Source organism: Vigna unguiculata, chromosome 2 (assembly GCF_037176805.1).
Source record: "Vigna unguiculata cultivar grain cowpea cultivar isolate G323 ecotype 2 chromosome 2, ASM3717680v1, whole genome shotgun sequence".
NCBI classification, from domain to species: domain Eukaryota; kingdom Viridiplantae; phylum Streptophyta; class Magnoliopsida; order Fabales; family Fabaceae; genus Vigna; species Vigna unguiculata.
Genome location: NC_140793.1, coordinates 31,843,806 through 31,860,975, shown reverse-complemented (window position 1 = coordinate 31,860,975; position 17,170 = coordinate 31,843,806). Strand labels below are relative to the sequence as shown.

Genomic DNA, 17,170 nt, shown 5'->3' with positions numbered 1-17,170 from the left:
ATAATTTTTTGGGACTATTTTAGTTGCCAACAATTTTTAGTTTTTAAATTGGTCGTAATATAATGACTAATTATTTTTTGTTACTAAATTTGTTTATTTTCAAAGATTTTCTTGTAGTATATTACGACTTCATCAATTGGATACTTCACCAATAAATATCAATAGTGAATCCCTATACGTGTCAGACACGGATACATATCAGACACGGATACATGTCAGGGACTAGTATAAGGGTTACTAATGTAGTATTTATTAAATTTGTAAATAAGCGTTTCTTTTTACCGTATTTAATATTTCTTTAAACATATAGACTTAAATTTAATATTATCAAGAAATATAATATAATATAATATATTTATTACAATTAATATATATAATAAATGTAATATAGTATTAAATGAAAAGTATTTATTACATAATTTAATATATTCATTGCAATTAATGTATATCTATATTTATTTAATAATGTTATTAATGTATTATATTTATGAAATACAGTATTTTCATTAAATCTAATCCATTTACATGAAAAATATTTATTACATAATTTAATATATTCATTGAAAATAATATATAAATATGTTTAATACTGTTATCAAACAAATTATATTTATGAAATACAGTATTTTAATTAAATTTAATAATGAAAATTAATTATTAAAATTAATTATTACATAATGTTACATATTCATTGCACATAACATATAATTAAATATATTAGTATTAATACTCAGTATTGTATTTATGAAAATTAATATAATTTATAATTTTTAATAATGTAATAATTATAATTTGTTATTATATGAAGCTTATTTATTGTATAATTTAATACCTTCATATAATATATAATAATATAAATTAAAATGCTAGTTTTATTATTTAAAATATGTGCTTCACAAAACATATTTTAGAATATTTCAAATTTATATTGGAATTTTTATTAACAAATTAGGCGAACATTTTCAATCTCCGTCCGTGTATTTAAAATTAATTACAGTAACTGCTGCTGTTGATAAAAATATATTTTAAAAACCAAAGTGAATGCATATTATTTTGTTTTTCAATTTGTTTAAAAATTACATGTAAAAGAATAATTAATCAGGTTTATTTATTATAATCACTGTATTTTTTATTATTTGGGTGTAAAAAATGGATGGAAAATTATTTAATTGAAAGAATTAAACGAATATGTAAAAATAATGTTATTATATTCAATTTATGAGATATTTTTCTGCATCAGATAAATCAAGCCCCGTTATTTTATAGATAAAAATGAATAAAAAATGGGATTAATTGAATGCTTTTTCATAATATTGAAAAATGTAAAATTTAAATGTATTATCCTTAAAATTCATATTTCATTTGAGAGTATAGTAGTGATATATTTGAAAAGTAATTTTGTGACACATTTTTTATTAATTATTGTTATACGAGACTACTTTTGCTGTACGTATGTTGTCTTTTATTTTTGTAGAGTGTTATGTATAAATATTTTGACAATAATTTTCTTCGAAGTTTATCTGTTTTAAGTTCTTGTTAAATGATAAAGTATATTTTACACGAACACTGCTCGTGAATTAAGTCCAGATTTAATTAATGTAAATTAAAGTAATAAAAATGCAAGTATTATTTTTTTTTTCTTTTAAGGGGTAATTCAAATGGAAGATTCAAAACAGAGAATAAATTTAATTTTCTTTGGTTTAATACTTATTCAATTTTGAGAATTTTTCTTTATCAGATGGAAGGGAAAATATTAAAGGCCTTATATATTTTAATATATTGAACTTATTAATTTTTATTTAATTAAATTCCTATTGACATGTATATTAAAAAGCATTCAGAATATCATGTTGGAAAAACAGATGTTCCAAATCCACCAAAATTTAGAAGTTTGTTCACTTTTATGATAATTTGCTTAAAATTCATTTTAGCAATAATTTATGTTTGACTGAAATTATAAATCCTTGCACTTATAGTTTGTTTAAACTTAAAATAAGAGTTTTGGAGATAATCATTTAAAAAAAACAGTTATTTGAGAAAGAAAACTGGAATTTGCTTATTAAATAATTAGAAAAATGTTTAATTTTCAAATAATAATTTATTTATTTTTAAATAAGCACAAACAAACGTGGATTTGGGTGGGAAAAAACGTTGGAGTTGAGAGTGGTGGTCCCAATGCAGTACGTAGAAAGGAAATAATAATAATAAGCCGCGCATGAAACGGCACCATATATTATGCAACGTTTGTGGTATGACAACTCATTTCTGAAGAGAGTTATTCTTACTTCACTTTATTTCATCACTTCCCTCTCATCTTCTTCACCAATCCATTTTTCTCCTCTCCTCAATCTTTGTGTGCAACCATGGTGAACAAAACTCGTAGCTGTGCCTCCAAACATCAAGTTCGTATCCCTTTCTTGACTCTCTGTTTTCTCATTTTCTCTAATTCCTTTCATTTAGATGTTTTATTGTGTTGTCTTCTTCGTCTCCTTCCATTTATTTGAAATCGTATCGCAACGATGGTTCAGAATTGAACTCAAATGATAGTGTGTTTGCATGTATGGAATTGGAAATCGAAGCCTGAATTAACCGTTGTCGCTCTATTTTTGTGCGCACAAATAGTCGAAGTGACATTTTAGTTTGGGAAATTCGGTCGATTTTTGGTTACTGATACATCCTTTGATTATTGACGATTTTTGGCGTGCTTTTCTGCCGCAGCCAAACACCAGACTGTGGAGGCAGATTGTATTTAATTTAATTTAATTTTATTTTATTTTATGCGAAAAATATGGACTTACGTGTATTTATTTATATGTTTAGAGCAATATTTGTAAGACTATTTTGTGCTGTAATTGACAGAAACACCATGGAAAGTCAGCAATAGATGTTACTAGAAGATCTTTGAAGACCAAGATTAGAGTATTGACAGATAAATACCATGCCGAGAGAGGATTATCAGTTAGAGTAAGGGTTTTTTTCTTGATATTTTTAAAAAGAAGTTTGCATTTTTTAAATTTATTTGCTGGCATATTCAAAACTACTTGCCTCTTGAGCAGATTTGTATTTTCTAAAAAAATGTCTCCTGGACCACCAATCCATGCACTCTCAATGAATAGATAAAATATGAGAAAGCATTTCTCAATTGTTTCTATTTTTTTTTAAGTTAATAGATTCTCTATCAGGAATTGGTTACTGAGTAGTGTGAATTTGTTCCGTAGAATAATTTTTAGAAAATGAAAAATTAGAATGAAAAGTCCTCTAAGTTCACAATTGCATGACTCGATTCTTGAAAATGTTTTTTTGTCCCTTTTATCATCGGCAATGTTATTAGTTAATTTTGTGGAATTAGTATCTAGCTCTTTTTGTTTTGTTTTGTGGGAAACTAGACAATGCCTAAAGTTTAAAACAAACAGTGCAAATTAAAACATGTTTAACATTTACAACTAAACGATTAATTTTTTGGAAAATTGATGAGCAAAAGCATCACAGAGACAGGACACCCCAACAATGGTGCCACCTCAAGCTCTACCTATCATATGCAGCACATCTAGAATAAAATATAAACGAAAATCACGCTGGATCAAACCAAAACTCACGATAAAAATTACACAAACCTGAAAACAGGCAGACTAAACCTATCTCTAAAATAGTTGTTTATGTTAGGAACATGATCCCACCAACCAAAGTTAAGTCTATTATCCAACCCATGCTTAGCTAACTTATTTGCACAAGAATTTTCTTCCCTGAAAATGAAAGATCATAGAAAAACAAATAGGTAAACATTTTCTCCATCTCACACGAAGGCGCCAAGGGACAATATTTTCCTCATTGAAAGCCTAGAGTACTAACTATGGATCGCATTCATGCTCAAAATTATTCCAACCATATCTTTCGGCATGCTCCAAAGCAAACATAACTGTTAAAATTTCAGTACAAGTGCAGAATCCACCCCAATGTAGGTTGAGAAGCCACCAAGGAAACTACTTATAATGTCTTGAAAAATGCAATCATCTGAAGGAGGAAACCAGTTAATTTCAATTTTAGGAGCCGGAGGAGAACACTTAGGGATAAAAAAATTATAGAACTCTAAAATCATCCTTAGAAACAACCCTGTACCCCCAGAAAGAAGACCCTGAGGTAGCCATTTCCAACTTAGTATCCGCAAAAAGTCTGACCAATTGATAATGCTTTATGGGCCAATCTCAGAGTTCCTCATGTACCAAGTCAACCATATGATATGAATCACTTTCAATAAGGTAACAACAACCAGTTGATTATGACGTGAGGAAGGAAGGAAGTTCAAGATATTACCTATGGAAACAGATTTGCAGTTCCAGTGAAAATATCTTTAAACCAACTCCAAAACCGTGAAGCAACCCTAAAGTGGAAAAAGATGTGTTGAGAAGTTATCTCCATGCCACCACAGAGACTACGCAGAGGCCACAATACATCTACTTTTACATCAATTTTCATCAATAGTCATTCTGTCATGCACAAATCTCCAAAGAAGGAATGGCCTAGATAGAGGAATCGTTGGAGACAAATCATTTTCTTACCAGAAACATATACAGCATCAGATTTTACATGAGATATAGCAATTTTGAAAATCAATATCCCGTCCTTAACAGGCCTCCAAATGACTTGATCTTGCTGCTCAAGGATCTGAAAGCCCGAAAGTTTATCACATAAAACCGGTAATCTCTGCAAAAGGTTCCCAGGAACTTGTAGCAAGTTGGAGTATGTGAAATCTTTTACAATAGCAGATAGCTTAGGGCTAATATCAGTAGGGTTATGAAGTGCTACAAAAATCGAGGTATCCCGACACCACACATCATTCCAGAAGTTAATATGGGATCCATCTCCTAACGCCCAACCTACATCATGAACTTCAGGTATGAATCTAGCCAAAGAAGGAGACAGAGAACAAGACTCGTATTTATTTAATTGAGTTCTGTGCTTAAAAAACCTAGCACACATCAGCTGAACCCATTGAGAATCAGAGAACAGTCAATCATTAAGTTTCATTAATCTTCATTAACCTTTATTAATAGCATATACAGAGAGCACATAAAAGACTAATATGGGATGCAAGTCATCCAATCTTGCTAATGCAATAAAATTGTATCGTTGTCCATGTTAATCAAATCAACCAATTATGAACACAAATGTATGACCACATGTATACACATATAAAGCCTGAGAAGGGGGCTAAGGTCCATGCCTGCCCCCTTTTAGTACACTCTTAATTGAGAATGACTCGTTTTGAATACTCTGCTAATTAGAATGAAATTAATTTGAGTTATGTTTCCACAGGAAAAGGTTCATAGACATTGGAGGAATCTTGAGCCTGCTTTTCCAACGACTAAGGGAGTATTATCAGGGAATGAGTATTTGCAGGTAGGGGAAAACGTCAATAAGCTGTCTATGAAAATTGACAATCCTTTATGTAAATTCAATGGGTTCCCTGAAGCTACACTAGAGGAGGATCAATTCAATTATGTGGACATATCAGCAGCAGAAAGTATTAGGATTCCAAATGAGGAAAAACTACCACAATATACGGCTTGGGTATATGTGGCCAGGTGTGTTTGACATTGAGGTTTCATAAACTAATCTTCTGTCCAGATAGATGTCCAATACAATTTTTGTCATTGGAAAAAATTACGCACTTCTTGATTTATATTTTCTTTTAAAATAGAAAATATTATTGATAAATTCGTTTGCAGATTGTATTTTTTGATTTTTCAAAATTTTCATCACTGAACAGAAATGAGAAAATGGCTGAAGATCAATCGGTTATTGGAAAATACCAGATGTACTTTGACCCAGATAGAGGGGAAATGATGATATGCAGTGATAATGAGGAAGAGATACCAAATACCAAGGATGTTAAACATGAATTCACTGAGGCTGAAGACCAAATTCTGAGGTAAATTAAGATGTGGATGTTGTACTTGCATGTAGTAGTTCTAGTTGTTTATGAAGAAAAAGGGAATTACAACAAGAGCTGAAGATCCTTACTGGAAATTTTTATTGTGGGTCATATATAAATTCTTAATTTCATATTTGTTTGCTGAACAAAATAGGGGACCTATTGTGGTTTTCCTTCCGCAAGAAATAGGACATAAGATCTTTATCATCATCACACAAGATATCTAAATTGAATACCAAATTTTATACTTATTGGGTATCGTTTTTCTGCTCTATTCAAATGTTTGAAGCTTCTCTATTCTAGAATTACTATCTTGACTCTTGAATATTAGGATGACACTCGAGGAATATGGGTCTACTAAGGAGGTATTGGGTATCATTAAAGAGATTGTTGATACTGAAGATTCACAAATTCAGGTAATCTATTGCAACTTAAGGACATGAATATCTATTTGATTCTCATTAATCCTATTTAATTATTCATGTATATTTTGAACAATCATCATCTTTATGTTTTGGAGATTTTTTCTCTTCATTAAAATGTGCAGGAGAGGTATGAAAAACTAAAGGAAAAGAATATGGAGAGTCTGGATCAACATTCTAAAGATTGTCATTGTAAAGGATGTGAAAATAATATTGGAATATGTCTGGAGAAAAGTTTGGGTGGCACTTTAGGAACTTTTGAGAAAATATTCTGTCGTCGATGTTTGGTACAGACTAAAACATTATCTTCTTAAGATTCTTGTCATTCTCATGATGTTTAATATGATATTAAATATTTTGTACCTATGTATGCTTTTACAATTTTCTTGAGCAGATCTTTGACTGTGCTCTCCATGGCACTGATCAACCTTTAATACATCTTGTAAGTAGAAATGCTTTATGTTCTTTTCAATTTAATGTGTTCCCAATTCCATCAATAAATTAATTTGACGATTTACTTCCCAGAGCGAAAAACATGTCTGCTCTGAACCTGAAGGTGGTAGGAAACCATGCAGTGATCAATGTTACCTTCTGGTATTCTTCTTGTTCTTGGTTGTTCTAATTAACTTGTGCAATGATACTATTTTTATTAAAATTAGCAATATTGAATTACTTTTATTCCCTTTTATTCTTTCATGTGATTTGAATAGCTATTAATATGGGTCAGTAAACATTAATGAAACCTAACAAGAATTAATAATTGTTTTTTAGTAAATGTGACTTCCAATAAACATATTATAAATATATGTATTTATATATTATCATTATTATAGAATTTGAGGACTTTCTATTATTATCATTATCAGATACTTTTATTTGTATGTGTAAAGGCAATAAATATTTTTGCTGTAGTATTATTTGTCAAAATGTTATTTATCATATGTCAGACGTTTAAATATTATAAAGCAAAACAAAATTATCCCTTCCTAAATAGATTTTTGGATGCGTTCTTAATAAAAAGTAATTTTTTAACTTGAATTGTCATAAATTCTTCGATAATAAGTGTTTTCCATCCATTTAAGAAAATTAGATGTTCAGATATACTTGCAAAAGCACCACCTTATCTACTTCTGTTACATGTTTGATGAAAAAACAATGTGCAAGGCTGTGAATTGATCTCCCTTTCATTTTCTCATGGTTAAAGGATGCCGGGATTTCGTTTAAAAAATTCAGCTCATTGATCTTTTCAGGATAAAGGAATTACACCAATGGAAGAGGACACGACAATATTGCCTCCTAATGAGACTCAGAGTTCTTGTGAATTGAAGAGAACCTCAGATGATACAATTATCAAAATGGGCAATCATTACAGTGAACTAAATTTGGATGCTAGTGACAATGAAAATCACACAACATCTGGTGCATCTTTGGGAAGTCTTGGTGAACATGCTTCAAAGAAATTACCAGTTTCTGGTAGCTTTGACAATAGTGAGCGGTACAAAAGAGATATGAATGGACGAGAAGATCTTACAAAAGAGATAGAATTTAATGAGATGTCCATTTCAAAGGAAGTGCAAACTGATGAGATGATAAGTGACTCAGATTGGACATCTCTAGAGAGAGAGTTATATTTTAAGGGAGTAGAAATGTTTGGAAAAAATAGGTATGGGGTTTTCTCACTCTTAAAAAACACTTGGATCATGTTAATCCTAAAATCATGAACAATGAGACATTTTCTAAACATGTTTTCCTTAATATATTTAACAAATTATGGTTGTTATCTGTTTGTTTTTGCTTATGTTGTGCTTCTCACGCTTTGCAGTTGCCTTATAGCCGGTACCTTATTTCCTGGCTTGAAGACTTGCTTGCAAGTAGCTAGGTATATGTTTGGTGGTGGAGAGTCAATGATCCATCGATCCACAACAAATTCAATCATGGATAGAAATGAAAAGATCAATGCAGAGTGGACAGTGAGAGTTACAAGCATTTGTTTCCTTATCTTTTGTGTTTTCTTCTACTTAATCATTTTTCTGGAGATTAGGGGGTTGTTTGATGATGATGGAAAATTTATTCTTCCACCAATGTTATGTAAAATAATTATAGTACCATTTATTGCGTAAACAAATTTTAATGGTAAACACTATTAATGTATTTTGAAATGTCTTGCACTTGCTCAAATAGCAAGATAAACATCAACTTCAGTAGTTGATTTTTTTTTAATTATAATTATTTAGGGGCTTTTGTATTTTGTGTTTCCTAGTAGGGGAGGGCGTTTTCTTGTATCACACTTGTCAAACTGAACTTCATAATCGCTGAATGTTCTGTTTTTTGAACTTTGAACATAATTTTGTGATGTTTTGTACTTTAATCTTGGTACTTTGCTAGGACCTAGAAATGTCATCAAGATCAAGATCACAACGGAAAAAGTCAAAACCTAGGAAGTTCAACTATTCCCGAAAGTCTGCCGGTCTGCCCCCTAGATGGAGAAAAATTGCTTATGGGCAAAACCTGAGCAATAAGCAATATACTCCTTGTGGATGTCAAGGAATATGTGGAAAGAAATGCTCTTGTCTTTTTAATGGAACTTGCTGTGAAAAATATTGTGGGTATGTGAATTTTCATTTAGTTATGTCCTCTAATCCTTCTTTCTATTAAAGAAATAGAGCAACAGTTGCACCGTATTTTAATTTTCTCATGACCATGTGTTGCCCAATTTAAATTACTTAGTTAACAATCTTTATGGGGTATCTATATTGAATATTCAATTGCAACAAGTATATTTTTGTATTTGTCATGGCCATATGTTGGCCTTTTTAAAGTACTTTGTTAACAATCTTTTTGAGGTATCTAATTTAAAGATTCATGTCCAACAAGGGTGATCTTTATTTAATATGTTTTTTCCTAAGTATTTTAACTCAAAAGGAAAGAAACAAGATTATTCTTGGAGTGCTACAAGAGACATGTGGACAGAAAGCTATTACAAAAATCCATGCTTAGCAAACCATGAAAATGCGTTCTCAACATAAACTTTTTTTTTTCTTTCTATTTTTAGGTGTTCGAAGATATGCACAAATCGATTCAGAGGATGTCATTGTACTAAGAGTCAATGCAGAAGTCGATTATGTCCGTGCTTTGCAGCCAATCGTGAATGCGACCCAGATGTCTGTCGAAATTGTTGGGTTAGGTAATATCATTTTTTTTTTATCTCTAACTTGATTTTACTTGCCTATTTGTTTCTTTAATATATTTCCTACATTTTACTTTACGTTGTTGAGAAAGACATAACTAAGGTAAATAGTTTGATCCTAATAATTGGGTAGCATATGTTAATTCAAGAACGTGAATCATATTTTGCATATTTTTTAGAGGCCAAAAAATACAGTAGTAATTTTGTCTATTGAACATTTGCATATGTATTCGGGCAAAATTAACCTATCTTAAGTAAACTGTCAAATAAATGTACATTATTATATTAAAAAAATTGAACTATTTAAAATAAAAATTGAACTGAACCATAAAATGGTTCAATTTTAAAAAATTGAATCCCTAAAATTGTAGTTCAGTTAATTGCTAACTTAAAACTACTTAGTTGATAAAACACATAATAGTACATAGGCACATAGGCCGAAGGTTGGAATAGACAAATTTAGAATTGTAGTTTTGTTTATAAACTTAAAACTACTTTGTTGTTGAAACATATAGTAGCACATGAGCCGAAGGTCGAGATGAGAGAGTCGGACCAAAGGTTGTGATGGGTTGGCTCGGACCAAAGGTTGAGATGGACTAGGTAGGGCCACAATCCAATTTGACCAAATTCGGCCACGATCCAAATTTGATCAAATTCGACCATGATTGAAATTTGGTCGAATACGATATAGTCGATCACGATCAAAATTTGGTCAAATTTGATCAAGTCATTCCCGATCGAAATTCGGTCGAATTGACCGAGTTGATCCCGACCGAAATTCATTCGATTTTGACCAGGTCGATCCTACCTGAAATTCGAACGAATTTGGACAAGTCAACCTTAGTCGAAATTTGGCCAAAGTCAACAATTTGGTTAAATTGGGCTGAGTCGGTCCCGACCAAATTCGGCCAAGTCGGCTATGATCGAATTTGGTCAAGTCGTCTCTAACCAAAATTTGGTTGAATATGGTCGAGTGAGCCACTACCAAAATTTGGTCAATTTAGACTAAGTCGACCGAGAACAAAATTTGGTTGAATTTGGCCGAATTCAGTCGAGTCAAACCCAACCAAAAATTGGACAACTTTTGCCAAGTTGAACTCGGCTTAAATTAGGTCGAGTCAGTCCCGGTTGAAATTTGGCTCAATTCGACTGAGTCGGCCACAACCGGAATTTAGTTGAATTTGACTCAATTGACCCGACAAAAATTCGACAGAATCGATCAAATTTGGTGGAGTCAACCGAATATGGTCGAGTGAGCTGAATTTGACCATTGAATGTTAATTTTTTCTCCTTTTCAAGGTTTTGTAATAAATTCAATACAATTCCAAAATAGTTCATAAATAATTTGGTTCAAAAATATTGTAGTTTCAGATAAAAAATAATGTAGTTTGAAAATAGATTAAGGTACATAGCAGTTAAATTAATTCATATTACAATTTAATGAAATTCAATGCAATATAGTTTGGTAGAAAAAAATAATTTAGTACAATTCATATAAACTAATTTTCACTTCAATTGAGATAAACTACTTTTGAGTTCAGTGTAATAAGTGCAATTCATTTTGTCTATGTATCTTGGTTTCAGAAGATATTCATTTGTTTAAATACTATCAATTAAATTCATAATAGTTGTATTAACCACTTCAAACTTTGAGTCGATGGAGTTGATTTGCATTTTCCAAGATTATAAATGTGATATTTTTTGTACAGTTGCGGCGATGGTTCATTAGGGGAGCCACCTCGACGTGGAGACAGTAAATGCGGAAATATGAATATTCTTTTAGGACGAAAAGAGAGGGTTAGTAAAGACTTATTCTCTTTTAAATTTTGGTTTAAAAAAATATTTTTTCTAAACAATTTCACATTACTCAACAACCAAAATCCATGAAATTTAAAACATTATTTTAGAAACCAAAAAATAGAAACAGTTGAGAGATTCAATCTTCCACTTAATTCCTCACTTTTGCTTTGTGCCTTGCGTCATTCTCCTCCAATTGGTTGATTAAACTTTTTAGTTGAATTATTTTGAAAACTAAGTTGTTTTTGAAAATTAGAAATAAAAAACTTTATAATTACTTTATTATTTAAATTATTTGTATTTCATTCATGATTAAAGTGATATATATTTGAGTATCTTACATTATGTTCCTGATATCTATTAGATTCTTTTGGCGAAGTCAGATGTCGTAGGATGGGGAGCCTTCGCAAAGGTTGACATTTTTTTAACCTTTTTTTTTTAAATACTGTGATAGCATGCTTTCCTAACTAATTGATAATGCATTTCAGAATCCAATTAAGAAAAATGTTTGCCTAGGAGAGTACAAGGGTGAATTAATCCCTCCTAAAGAAGCAGAAAAGCGTGGGAAACTCTATGATCGTATCAACACTTCCTTCCTTTTTAACCTCAATAATCAGGCAAGTATTGGCCCTTTCGTATTTGATAATAACATCACTTTCTTTCATATAAACAAAATTTTCTCTTGACCTTGTTCTAATGCTTTTTATATGGACTTGAGCATTCTTGTAATGTCTATAAGGTTGTTTGAATGATTATCTAAAACCTGGTAGTTGTTAGTTTGTTTATATATATATATATATATATATATATATATATATATATATATATATATTTGGAACATTGTTCCAATCCATATATAAATATAAATATAAATTCATAATTTAATGTATTTATATATTAAAAAGTCTTATCCTATATTTATTTATGAAGATATACTCCAATTATAAATACAAGCAACTCAATTACAGAGTTAAATCTTGTTGTAGTATGACCAATGTAATTTATTGTGCATATTTGGAACATTGTTCCAATCCATATATAAATATAAATATAAAGTCATAATTTAATGTATTTATATATTAAAAAGTCTTATTCTATATTTATCTATGAAGACATACTCCAATTATAAATACAAGCAACTCAATTACAGAGTTAAATCTTGTTGTAGTATGACCAATGTAATCTATTGTGCATATTTGGAACATTGTTCCAATCCATATATAAATATAAATTCATAATTTAATGTATTTATATATTAAAAAGTCTTATCCTATATTTATCTATGAAGACATACTCCAATTATAAATACAAGCAACTCAATTACAGAGTTAAATCTTGTTGTAGTATGGCCAATGTAATCTATTGTGCCTTGACAGTCCAACCTAAATTTTTACACAAATATTTTGTGTAAAGTTTCTTCATAAAATAATCTGCAAAATTATGTTTTGCATCATGGTCTGTCAACGAAAGTCTGTGGATACATTTCAGCTCCTGCAGGTATCTGTGTATACATTGGTTTACCAACATTCCTCCTTAGATAGTTTCCACCACAACCAATTACCAATGTTTGTAATTTTTATTTCTTTATAAGCCTATCGCACTATGCATCCACCGGTTTTTACCTCAAAAGAAAACACAAAGTTGTAGCCTTAGAGTCATAGTGAGCAAAAACTCTGACACTAATAGGTAGAGTGGAAATATAGAACCATGCATGTATTATATCTAAAAATCAAATAATACTTTGCATGCCTACATTCACATTAATCCCATTCTACCTAGACATAATAAAGGATTAAGACACCAATTAGAGTAAGTAAATTGTGCTTTTGGAAATTTAGTAATTATCCATCCTCATGTTTTCAGTTGTGTAACGAGAAACACTTCTATAATGTCGACCGTTCCACACCTCTAAAAATAATGTTATTTCTTTGTCTCAAAATAACCCACACTAATGCCATCCACATACATTTTTGTGCATTATTCTGTTTACAGTCTAAACCAAAAAGAGAAAAATGATTAAAGTGTTGTCTTGGCATGAAATGATACACATTGCTAACTCCCACCCATTTGTTGCACATATTTCACACTCCCATGGCCACATCACAAGTAAAGAATGAATGGCTACTGGATTCTTCAACTAACCTACACATAATGCATAATCTATTAGTTATATTTATTCTCCTTCTACCCAAATTATCTTTTGTAACCTCTTTGTTTAAGATAGTGTTATTGAATTTCAGCCATAACGATGCCATGGCAGAAATCAATAAAGTTTCCTAGCCTGTTGCCATAACAAGGCGGAGGCGAATCGAGTTTTCTGTGACGGTCCATGGTGGCCACTTTTGGCATGGCAACTGGTGGTGGTGGAACGATCATGCGGAAAAATTGGCTTGAAAAAAAAAAGGCTGAAACTTGAACAAAAGAGAAGAGAAGATGGATAGATGGGAGCATGCAGCAGTGACATGGGAGAAAGTGGCAGGCAAAGAAGGGATAAACCCTAATTGCATCCTTTGGTTTATGAGAGTTTTAAAAATTGGGCTTGGCCCTCTAAAATTTTGTTTGATCTAACCTTACCTAGTGCTATTGTCTTATTTTATTCTTCCACCCTAAGTTACTATAGCAGTAAATTTTCTTTAACTTAAAACATATTCTCTCTTACCCTAAGTTACTACAATAATAAACATCCTTTAACCTTTCCCTTTTCAACGATACTACATCTAGAATCAACTCTTGTAACTGCCCGACATTGCGCTAATCTCGCTATCGATCGCCAGCCACTGCCACTGCCAATTCTTTCTTTTTTTCTACTTCTCTATTTTTACTATAGTTATTTTGCAAAGAAAAAAATACTTATCTTCCAGCAAAAATAATGGCTAATGATCAAAATACTTCAATATCATTACTTTTACATCAAAATTATGTGTGGTATTATATTTTCTTTACCACAATATTTCTGTCATAATCCGTTTTGATTTCTGTTATAGCTTATAAAGATTTGTTGAGTTGTTGATATGTTCCACTATCTGATATCAATAACATTAGTTTAAGATAACTTTCTAAGCAAAATGTTGAGCAGAAGGAAGAGTCTTAACTTTCCAGAATTTATCAAACTCTATTGTTTCTTTGAAAATAGTGGCCTCTAACAATTTTCTACAAGCTGAACTAAGAGTAAATCTTTGTGAATCCTTGTCTACCCAGACCCAACAATCATCAATCTCCCTTATGAGAGTTTTAGTACCCAATTGTTGCTTCAAAATGGTTAATTGGTTTACCTCCCACTCAAACCATTGTCTCTTCCACTTCAAGTTCCATTTCCCAATTGTTATTTCGCTAATTACCCATCCTTCCAAATGTAGTTTGTTTATTTGTTGAGTTAGCGTATAATCTTTAATATGTTTCGCATAGTGGCTCGTGTCCCAACCACCTATCAATCCAAAGTCTAATACTATTACCATTTCCTATCTTCCATTCCACATTATTTTCAAAACACTTCCCCACCCTTCTTGTTGCCCTCCTAAGATCTCTGCACCAACATGAATCAAGCTTACTATCTAGTAGTTGTTATTTAATTTGTGTTATGGTAGATCACAATACTATGTAAGAGGACGGGTATTGCTTATTGTAAGATTTTTTCCTGCACATCGCTCATCAATTACTACTTGTATTTTGATAGTGGGTTATTGATGCACATCGCCTAGGAGACAAATTAAAATTTGCGAACCATTCATCAAAACCCAACTGCTATGCAAAGGTTAGTTCCAATACCCACTTTTGTGAACATATGAAACTTACTCATTGATGTCAACATATTCAACTTCTTCATGGAACTATCAAAATGATTGGACCATTGGATTGGTTTCATAGGTGATGCTTGTTGGAGGAGAACATCGAGTGGGAATATATGCCAAGGAAAACATTGAAGCTGGTGATGAGATTTTTTATGACTATTGGTATGATTTAGAATGTGCACCATCATGGGCTCTTCCACCAGAACACAATGCTTCCAAAAAAGATGACTTAGGCATTTCTCATAGCAAGGCAAAGAAACGTTAGTCTCTCAAAAACGAAATTTTGATCTCCTATGTGAAATAGTCAAGGCCAGATATCATTTGGATAGTAGTTCCAAATGTTAATATACATGAAATTAGCCTAAACATTGTGAGTATGAGCCTCTTTTTGTTTTAGACATAGTTATATTTCTATTTATTCAATACTAAATTTGGATATTTACATTAGTAATGCTATTAAATTGCAACAAAAAAATGTTATTTCAATCCATATGATTTTTTTTATCATTCATTGTTTTTTAATTAAAATAAATTGTTTCTTTATAATTTATGGAAATATCTTTTTGAGATTTGTTTGTGTCGAGTGAGTTTGTTCTTACTTAATCGTTCTCTCTTTTGACAATATAAAATACTTTCTCTTATCTAAATTTTATCCAATCTTATCTCAAATACTCTAAGAATCTCTTTCATTATTAAAATGTTATCAGTTCATTAAAACTTTTTTATTGGTGAAATATTCTGAAATTACTTTTATTCAATAAGTAATCTTGAACTCTAATTATTTAGTTAAGAGGATGTTTTTTTATTGATAAAGATCTGAGCATAAATTTTGATTTAAATTATTTTTTATTTTCTTGTATGTTGAAGATTTTAATTCATTATAGATAAGACGAGTTTATAGGATATAAGTGATACAAACCTCATTTCATAAACTGGTTTTATAGGGTTAAGTTAAGCTTAAGGTGTATTAGTTTGAACAAATTTACTATTGAAAGGGAATATCGCAGACGGATATGCGTAGATCCTTCACGTTTCAATCTACGGATTTGAGAAAGAATAGGAGCGATAATTTATGGGATGACCTTCGTCTTGAATCTCGCTGAGGGGGGAAGGGATTTATGGTGGTTTAGCGTGATTTTAAATTGTTATCCCTACATGACCTTGGTATCTTCACGTCCAACCACAATTGTACATGCCTTGACGAAAAACTTTCTACGTTTGTATGATTTGTTGGAGTGTGTATGTAGAGGTGTTGTTGTTCGTGAAGGCTGTCGCTTGCGGTGGTTGGTTGGTGGTTCTACATTCACTCACTCTTCCTTAAATTTATCCTCTCAAAGAAATACACCCTTAGGGTGTTAGGGTATGTTCTATTGTGAAGATGAATTTGAGAGAGAAAGAGTTGATGAATTTGAGTGTCAAAAGTGTAGACCTTGCGTAGGGAGTGTCAAATTCATTCACTCACTCTTCCTCAAATTTATCCTCTCAAAGAAATACACCCTTAAGGTGTTAAGGTGTGTTCTATTGTGAAGATGAATTTGAGAGAGAGAGAGAGAGTAGATGAATTTGAGTGTCAAAAGTGTTGACCTTGCGTAGGGAGGTTCCCCAAGCAATGCCTTGTTTAGGTCTGGATTGATTGCTGCTCCAAAACGTCCATTTCTGGTTGCGTATCACACACCACCATAGATCACAACATTGCAAATGAACCACCTCCATGAGCTCCGCCACAAATCAACTCCACCACTTTCTCGAGTACACCACAGCGTGAGCTCCATGAACGATCCTAACCACACACAAACACATTGTCAACCACCTAATGTGCGTTGCTCAGCAGCTCCTCATAGCAGCAACCTTGCCCTGTAACACATAAACACGCCTTTTTGTGAAGCATAACATTGTAATCGGTCCCATCAATAAGAAAACTAATTTTCACACAAACATGGCTTCTTGGAATCGGTTCTACCCCACCTAGAATTGATTCTCTTTTTCTTTGTAAAGTCACAGGGTTCCATCTCTCATGTCAGACATGTCTTCAGGAATCTCGCAA

At 31.6% G+C, this 17,170-nt stretch overlaps 1 protein-coding gene across 2 annotated transcripts; it reads left to right on the top strand.

The window, feature by feature from the left end:
• Positions 1 to 2,339: 2,339 nt before the first annotated feature.
• On the top strand, positions 2,340 to 15,543 carry LOC114174618 (histone-lysine N-methyltransferase EZA1-like). Of its 2 annotated transcripts, XM_085670180.1 has the most exons (17): positions 2,340 to 2,402; positions 2,860 to 2,964; positions 5,314 to 5,582; positions 5,768 to 5,929; positions 6,264 to 6,348; positions 6,480 to 6,641; positions 6,749 to 6,796; positions 6,880 to 6,948; positions 7,605 to 8,017; positions 8,177 to 8,324; positions 8,740 to 8,960; positions 9,407 to 9,538; positions 11,251 to 11,338; positions 11,703 to 11,750; positions 11,827 to 11,955; positions 15,012 to 15,089; positions 15,203 to 15,543. In XM_085670180.1, exons 1-17 carry the CDS (start codon positions 2,364 to 2,366, stop codon positions 15,389 to 15,391), a joined length of 2,385 nt encoding a protein of 794 aa, XP_085526306.1. In that variant the 5' UTR covers positions 2,340 to 2,363; the 3' UTR covers positions 15,392 to 15,543. The 2 variants fall into 2 exon arrangements, with proteins under 2 accessions (XP_085526306.1, XP_085526307.1); XM_085670181.1 differs by lacking the exons at positions 2,340 to 2,402; positions 2,860 to 2,964 and adding an exon at positions 4,378 to 4,892.
• The last annotated feature ends 1,627 nt before the right edge of the window (positions 15,544 to 17,170 follow it).

What these genes read in the sequence shown, in the direction of transcription:
- LOC114174618 (XM_085670180.1), top strand. Translation starts at nt 2,364, where the DNA reads ATGGTGAACAAAACTCGTAGCTGTGCCTCCAAACATCAA. An exon ending in GCTGAAGACCAAATTCTGAG is followed by an intron (nt 5,930 to 6,263) that starts GTAAATTAAGAT and finishes CTTGAATATTAG; the next exon opens with GATGACACTCGAGGAATATG. An exon ending in TGTCGAAATTGTTGGGTTAG is followed by an intron (nt 9,539 to 11,250) that starts GTAATATCATTT and finishes TTTTTTGTACAG; the next exon opens with TTGCGGCGATGGTTCATTAG.